Here is an 8,622-nt window from a genome sequence, read left to right as displayed (position 1 = left end):
TGTTTCAATAAAGCAACTCGGACGAATTCCGTCTTTGGTCGCGTCAATTCTTTCGACTCGCGTTGGAGCGCAGTTCCTTCAGATTCATCATTGCGGTCGACAACCTAGATTAGATTACATCTCCAAGAGCGCAGTCAAAAAAATTCACGTGCACAAATTATTAACGAAGAAAACAACAAAAACGGAACGGCACTTGGGAGAGCGCATACCTCCACCAGGCTGAACAGTTTATGGGTTTGTATACCACTGATAGACTGGATCTGTATCCAGACCTGAACCCAAATCTAATCGGCTTGTTCTTGTCACCAACCCAACTTATCCACCAAATTTTGTCATAATCCATCCACAACTTCTTGAAATATCATGTTACATACAGTCGCATCACTCAATGGTGAACAATCACTTAAAAAAATTATTGGTTCGGATCCAGATATTCACCAAAATCTAATCATTCGTTGATTTGTGATACACCAAATTTCTTCTGTATCCGTCATAACCTTTTGGGATGTCGTGCTCACAGACAGACAAACAAACCGATGAAAAATCGGTCAGAGACCGAGGACTTGTCGGAATGTACCTTTTTTATTGGCCATTTTGGATCATTAAAAGTAAATAATGACCTCTGCCAAAGTTCAAATGACGTGGGTTTCATCTCGACATGAGAGAATTCCACATAGCTATTTGGGCGGTGTATAAGCTAACAGATCACTGTCTCCATCGATCTTGCCAAGGCCATAACACCTATCGGCTCAAAATCCTTTCAACTGTTGACTTGGTAGTTTTTACAATGAAGGAAACATGTATCGGGAGTACATACGACATAGTGATTACATGTCGACCTCAGGGCACTGGAGAAGATCCACGAACGACATATAGAAGATCCACAATGGTTTTGGGGGTTGTGGAGTAGTGGCTGAAACCCAAATCCTATCCAGGTTCCTCCTGATGACTCCATCTTTGCTCTTTATTTCTTCTGGTTCCTTCTGATTGATGACTCCAATGCAGTATTTGATTTTCCGTTTCATTACTTGTGGAAGAGGAGAGATTGGAGGGACGAATATGTTCCGAAGTTATGCACGGGTCAATCAGCCGCGTGCCTTCTCAAAAATGGCACGTAAATCACCCAAAATGGTGCCAATGAAGGTATACAAGGTTTGAAATGGTCACTTAGATAACAGTGCAATGGCCGACATGTAGATTCCATGAGTAGGTGTTCAGACAAGAATACCTCACCCGGTATGATATAAGAAGCAAAGCTGTCTCCATAGACCAACACACAGTGGGTCGAAGTTAGTCTATCATTTTCAGGGAATAGGCGTCACTAAATCCAGCCCAGGTTCACATGCAGAAGATCCACGGTTCCTCCTTTACTGGTTATGTCAGTTTTAAAATGATTTGCACTTTTTGAAAATGAGCATGACAGCTCAGAAGTGTCTTTGCCTTCTCATTGTCTCTCTTTCTTCTTCTGCCATTCTCAAACTGCCAATGTTCTTTTATCCCTCCTGTTGTTGCTGTTTTGGTGTTGCTGTTGTGACTTAACAGGATATTTTCCATCCAACATAACTTTTGCCAAAGCACAATTAAATTTTATACGAGTCCATTACAGGGAACGATTTTTTTGGATTTAACCCCAGGTTCATGCCTCAGAGGGTGAGGATTTGGGGTCAGAGGGTCAAAATGGAAAAAAAACAAACTCAAAATTTGATATTCTGGTCATTCCTGGTGGAACCTTTTGCCATCTTTTAACTTTGCTTATGGTGGGACGCAAGGGGATTTGTGATGGTGGACCATTGATTTCTCATAGGTTTCACTTTTCTTGAAGTATCCATGGAAACCCACGCATAGCTCGAGGACTTTCTTTCCTGTGGTAGTCAACATATGGCTCAAAATGGAATTCTCCTATCTCCCCTTCCTCGTCTGGTAGAACCCTGGTTGAACCTGGAAGTCGAGTATATAGTTTTTTTAAAAATTGATTTGTATAGCTTAGGGGGTTCTCTTTCATAATCTTTCGGGTGAACCTGGGTCACCCTTGAGCGTTTTGAGAAATTCAAGATGGCGTCCAAGATGGTTGCCATTTCATATCGGCTATAACTTTTCATATTTAACCAAGGATGATATTTTTAGTGTCTAGTCATATGTTGTAGGGGTCAAGGAATCCATATAAATCAATTAAAACGTCCATAAGTGATTACATCATGGTAAATCCAAGATGGTTGCCATTTTGGCCACGAAATCATGTTTTAGGCTTTAATATGCTCCATATTTAACTTAAAGTCGTAATAATGGTGTCTAGGTACAGTATATGTTTTTGGGTCAAGTAATCCAATTAAACGATTTAAAAGGTTGAGGGATCACATGTTAAACCAAAGATGGCTGCCATTTGAGCACTCGGCTAAACTTGTCGTTTTAAACATGTGATGCTAACATTGGTGTCATCTTTGAAAATCTGACATCTTACATTTCTGATAGTAGCTGTGACTGTTATATTATGTAATGTATAACCAGGAATTGTAAAGACAATTTACAATGTTTCATAGGTTTAAAGTTTTAAACCACCTTGCTGCTCAGCAATTATATCATCAAAGGTCGAAATGACTAAGCCGTAAGAGTACAGATTGCTGCCAAAAAAGGACAGCTTGATTGCTCAACTGAGTGTATTTAGACTGATTTGATTGGTTATCATTTTTCATGCGTTACCACTCAAAAAGCTTGAGTTGAGGCAGTAGCCACCTGTACACCTCTATTGGCCAGCATCTTTGGATTAAACACGACATCCCTCAAAAACCTTTTAAATGATTTAAATTGGATTACTTGACCCGCAAAACATTTGATTAGACACCGAAATTACCACTTTAAGTTAAGTATTAAGCATATTAAAGCCTAAAACATGATTTGGCAGCCATAATGGCAGCCATCTTGGATTTACCATGATGTCACTTACCGACGTTTTAATTGATTTATATAGATTCCTTGACCCCTACAACATATGACTAGACACTAAAAATATCATCCTAGGTTAAATATGAAAGTTATAGCCGATAATATGAAATGGCAACCATCTTGGACGCCATGTTGAATTTCTCAAAACGCTCAAGGGTGACCCAGGTTCACCTGACAGATTATGAAAGAGAACACCCTAAGCTGTACAAATCAATAAATAAAAACTATATACTAAATTTCCAGCTCGAGCTGAAAAATCCCATTTAGCTACAGGACTATCCTGTCCAGGCTGGAGTTCCTCAAGGCAGTGTTCTGTCTGGGCCCTGTGAGTTTTTGGTCTTTATTAATGATCTGACTCTGCTGATGCCTGTGGTAGATGGTCAGGTGCCATTACATTGAGAAAACCTCCAGGAATGATCAGCACAAATCTCTTACCCATCCAATTCAAATTTATACTTAGATGGATTTAGCCAGAATTTTAGTTCTTCCACGAGCCTTGAACTTGTATTGCCAAAAAAAAAAAAAGAAAAAAAAAAAGAACCTGATGGGTTTGTGAAGGGACATTATATTGAAAAAAAAAAATATATATATATATATATATATATGTGTATATACACATTGCAGAATATATAATATACATATTCAGGCTTAAAATGATCGGTACAACATGACCAGTTGGAAGACCCCGTGGTCCACACGAGATTACATCCTTGACAGGAATGAATCGACGAACCAAAACAAATTCATTGAGCAATAATTTTATTTACACCATTGGACAAACCAGGAAATGCAATCAATTCAATGTGAAGCTGAAAAAATTTACAAAATGTGAAATCACGTGCGGACATTCAACACTTATTTGCTTTGTTTACCCTGAGGCTTCGTACCGGTTGAGGATTTACAAACATCACAGGAGCGATCGGAATCGTGGTCCTGGTGCTTCGCCTCGACCTCCTGGTTTAATGGAGTTTTCTGCATAATGGAGTCGAACCCTGATTTTAAAGATTCGACAACACCGGTTAAACGGGCACGACCGCTCTCTGCAACAACCTGGATCCCGGCAGAACTCTTCCTGAACACCTCTCGCCCGGTCTTGCTCGACACAGCAACGAGTCGCCGGTAAAGGTCAAGGGACGAGGAGCTTGGTACGACTACCTTCTCTTCATCAGGAGTTGCACCTTCTGCAGGAAGCACAGGTATTAGTTTGTATATATAAATATAAAAATAACCACCTTTAGAGGCCATTTTTCCCCACAAAGTGGGGGTTGGCGTTTTTCAGGGACCGTGGTTGTTGTTTTTTTGGTCCCCTTTTTTGAAGCAATGTTTTAAGGCCGGATGCCCTTCCTGACGCCAACCCTTTTTGCCACCTTTAACGACAAACAGGGAATTACCAGTGAACTGGTACTCAATTAGCCGACCTCGGAAGGATGACAGGCTGAGTCAACCCCCCTGGCGTTAATTCGGCGATCGACCGGGATTGGAACTCAGGATCCTCGGATCCTAAGCCGGCACCCTTGCCGCTAGCCCAACACCAGGGCTTAGGTATTAGTTTGTATACAAACACAAAAACAACTAGAACGGGCACTCGGTAGAGCGCATACCTTCGCCGCAGCTACTGTTCTGTACTTGGCATGGGAGTGTAGGGAACAGAACAGTGAACAGTTTGGTGCTGATTTCATGCAAATCGGATAAGAATTGACCGAGTTATGACAAAAAAAACGCACATTTTGCAAGGTCGTGACCCCCCTGACCTTTGACCCCCAACCGCTAAGGGTAATGTCTTCACTGGGTCATGTCGTATATCACAAGATCGGGCATTGAATTCTGAACATTTTGGCATTAGTTGCATGCCAATTGGATAAAAATTGACCGCGCTATGGTAAAAATACGATTTTGACCTTTTCGTGACCTTGACCTTTGACCCGATTGCTCCCAAAATCTAATCAAATGTGTCCCGTATAATAACCAATCATCCCACCAAATTTCATGCAATTCGGTTGAATACTTTTTGAGTTATGCGAATAACATACACACACACACACACACACAGACATACAAATAAATACACAGCGATCAAAACATAACCTTCCGCTTTTGCGAAGGTAATCACGTCCACTCGGCACCAACTGACCTGGCTTATCTTGTGGCAGGTATCGATCCACCTGAGAAATCAATGAATCTGCACCTGACAAAACCACCTGTCCAAACTTGGTTTTCAGTAGCGAGTCTGCACCGTCCAACACCACCTGCTTGGATCTCTCAAAACCCACTCCGACCTGGGACTTGGACCAATCCAGAAATATTTCCAAACGTTTTTGTGCAATTTGCAAATTCTTCGTTACATCATCAAGTACCTGGAAACAAGGAAATATAAACCAATCACCGGACAATATTTATTGGCGCTGAGGAAGCGCCTCTAGCGAATGACTTCCAGCCAGTGTAACGCTAATTCCTGTCACAGGAATTCTGAGATCATATAAGTGGGCGTGGCAGTTCCTGATTGGTTCGTGTTGGGGAACGCCTTCTCGCTGCCGACGTGACGTAAATTCGCGCACGCGCACTGGTGAAGCTTACTCGATCCCATATTACATGTACTTTCATTGCATACAAATTATACTTCCTCCTAGAAATTCCATGCCCGAACCTCAGCGCAATCCAAGAGGATTCACTTGTTTTTCATTACTGCATCTGGTCACAGCAGGTACGTTTGGAAAGGTAAAGTCAAAAACACAACTTGATTCTTATTTCTCCAGTTCCAAAGAGCCAGATGTCCCCACACTAAATTACATTCACAGGAAGATCCAGAATCACCTCCATTCTCCATACCTTGTTGGCAGGTTGATGCAAGATCGGGACCTTCTCCTCCACAAGATCCAGACCCCGGCATGCGAGCTCGTCCACAAACTTAACTGGAGGAAATAAGTGGAAAACTCAAAGATCATGGATATTGATGAATCACTCAGTGGAACAGAAAAAGGGAAATTTCAAAAACGACCCAGAACAACCTCCATCCTTCTCCAGAATCGATCACAATACAAAACTTTCCATTAAAATGAAGAAAGTTCCACAAGGTTCGAGTTAAAATAAACAGTTCAGACATCACATCCGATCTGCATGGAATCACTCACTCTGCGGATGAAGAATGCTGGTGATTGGTTCGACCCCACTGGAGGTGATCACAGCTACCCCCGTAACGCCTCGTTCCACCATGTTACCAAAAGAGAGAAGAACAGGCCTCGACTCCTTCCCACACTTGTAGGCCTGAACCAAGTCATCCGCAACAGAACTGAACAGCGGTAGTGAATACAATCTCTGAAATACATTCTGTGGACAAAAACAGAAAGTTACAATGAGAGGACGTCTCACATTCCGAAACTTCATGGGATTGGCTGGTTGAGGTTTTCATGAGAACAGATGGATATGGTTAGAGGGGGAGGGGGGGGAAGGGGGGGGAGGGGGGGGGGAACGGTTAAGGTTACATCCACTAACATCAAATCACTGCTTAAATTGACATGCGTCGAACAGTTTCTTTTCCACAGCAAAGGTGACGAGGTTACCAGTTAAACAAGAACAGTTAACCATGGACCACAAACTCGTTACATCAAATTCATTCCAAGATAATCTGACTCATTCTTTATAAACGAACAATGTCAATCACGAGTCCGACATCAAAACTTGGCATGACAGATTTTACATTAGAAAATAGTTCCACACTTTATATGTACCAGCAGCGGTACCCACCCTATGGGCGGGGCTTCAATTGGGAGGCCCAAATGAAAAGGCAAAATCCCAGAAATTGAAGGCTTTGTTTATTTTAAACGATTCATATAAACATCCGTTGAATCATACACGCAAATCATCAAAATCTAAACAGTACATGGCGCCCACTTTGAAAAAAAAGATTGAATTCTGCAAAACGGAAGCGGCCGCGACACCTGTTTCTCAATCGTTCTGCACACGCTGCCGTGTTACTACAGAGCCGCACATTTATAAAGGAAGAGTACGTCAGGGGTCGATCTACTCTCTCCTGGTACATAGAATAAACTATTTGTGCAATTTCAACAAAAGCCACATCACTGTTCATATCGGTAAATATTATTCCATCGTTTGGGGGGGGGAAGAAGAAAAAAAAGAAAAAAAAGAACTGGAAAATTGGAAAAACAATAGAGCCTATTTTACTCCCAGGGGTCCCAGGAATACCCACCCAAAATATCGTTGCAATCGGTCGAGCCGTTTTTGCGGTACCTTCGAACGGACAGACGGACATTTGGTGAAATATAGTAAGATGAAGTGAGAAATGAGAAAACAAACCAACTCACCCCCGTCCGTCCGTTTCCCTCTACACACTGCACCCACTACACCCCACACTCGTCACACACATTGCATTCTCCACACGTCACACACATTGCATCCTCCACTCGTCAAACCGCATACCCCACACTCGTCACAACGCATACACCACACTCGTCACACCGCATACTCCACACTCGTCACACCGCATACTCCACACTCGTCACACCGCATACTCCACACTCGTCACACCGCATACTCCACACTCGTCACACCGCATACTCCACACTCGTCACACCGCATACTCCACACTCGTCACACCGCATACTCCACACTCGTCACACCGCATACTCCACACTCGTCACACCGCATACTCCACACTCGTCACACCGCATACTCCACACTCGTCACACCGCATACTCCACACTCGTCACACCGCATACTCCACACTCGTCACACCGCATAGTCCACACTCGTCACACCGCATAGTCCACACTCGTCACACCGCATAGTCCACACTCGTCACACCGCATAGTCCACACTCGTCACACCGCATACTCCTCACACCGCATACTCCACACTCGTGACACACCCCACACTCCACTCCACTCCACTCCACTCCACTCTTCCACATTCCACATTCCACATTCCACACGTCCATCCCCACTAATAACATTCACCTGGAACTCGACCCAACATGTTCACCTGAAGAACCAAAGAACTCACCTTGGTACCGACGCTCTGAACCTGGACGGCCATTTCGTTCAAAACAAGAAACGATTCACGGGGAGAGAACCGAGCGAGATCAAGACAAGAGCACTGAATCAATAAGAGCACCACCAGGTAGTCAACCCAAACCAGGCACAGACAAGGGAATGACGAAACGAATAAATTTCTCACCTTTTTATACAATAAACAGGAACACCTGCTCCTCTGACGTCACACCGGTGCACGACTCCAATTATAATGTTGTAATTATAACGGACGAGCCGAATGCATTAACCACATTTTCGGACTAAGTCCAACGGGGGCAAATAAAATACTTCAAATGGAAATCGATCCGCCATCGCCAAAAATGGCAGGGACAAGATTGTTAAAAAATGGACCCAGGTTGCTCCTGTTTGAAATCATTGGAGAGGCGGGGGATGGTGTGTCTGATCTTCCGGTCATTGTTGGTCATCGAAACCAGAAGCATCATAGACTGTGCAAGGCGGGCCGAAACTTCAAAAGCGAGCGGGACATCCGTATAGTTTTATGGATCTCCCATAGGCTTCTTATTGTTATTTTTAGGTTTTCTTTTCAACACAGGTATGTTCAGGTGCGTGGCGTGTACAGTATTGTGGCTCTGAAAACACCATAAAACGGAAAAGGAAGAAGAAGAACAGTAAAAAT

The 8,622-nt window shown here is 43.1% G+C and overlaps 1 protein-coding gene across 1 annotated transcript; it reads right to left on the bottom strand.

The window, feature by feature from the left end:
- Window positions 1-3,682: 3,682 nt before the first annotated feature.
- On the bottom strand, window positions 3,683-8,086 carry LOC137428350 (perilipin-1-like). Its single transcript, XM_068118276.2, has 5 exons — window positions 7,957-8,086; window positions 6,069-6,264; window positions 5,767-5,849; window positions 5,072-5,294; window positions 3,683-4,121 (listed from the first exon to the last, which is right to left on the bottom strand). The coding sequence occupies exons 1-5, from the start codon at window positions 7,987-7,989 to the stop codon at window positions 3,796-3,798; spliced, it is 861 nt and encodes a 286-aa protein (XP_067974377.2). The 5' UTR covers window positions 7,990-8,086; the 3' UTR covers window positions 3,683-3,795.
- Window positions 8,087-8,622: the final 536 nt, after the last annotated feature.

This window comes from Myxine glutinosa, chromosome 5 (genome assembly GCF_964187855.1).
Source record: "Myxine glutinosa chromosome 5, kmMyxGlut1.1, whole genome shotgun sequence".
Lineage (NCBI taxonomy): Eukaryota > Metazoa > Chordata > Myxini > Myxiniformes > Myxinidae > Myxine > Myxine glutinosa.
Note: the sequence above shows the minus strand (reverse complement) of the source record. Positions and strands in the feature narration are given on the sequence as shown.

What these genes read in the sequence shown, in the direction of transcription:
- LOC137428350 (XM_068118276.2), bottom strand. Translation starts at nt 7,989, where the DNA reads ATGGCCGTCCAGGTTCAGAGCGTCGGTACCAAG. An exon ending in TTCAGAGCGTCGGTACCAAG is followed by an intron (nt 6,265 to 7,956) that starts GTGAGTTCTTTG and finishes TTTTGTCCACAG; the next exon opens with AATGTATTTCAGAGATTGTA. An exon ending in CCTGCCACAAGATAAGCCAG is followed by an intron (nt 4,122 to 5,071) that starts GTCAGTTGGTGC and finishes TGCTTCCTGCAG; the next exon opens with AAGGTGCAACTCCTGATGAA.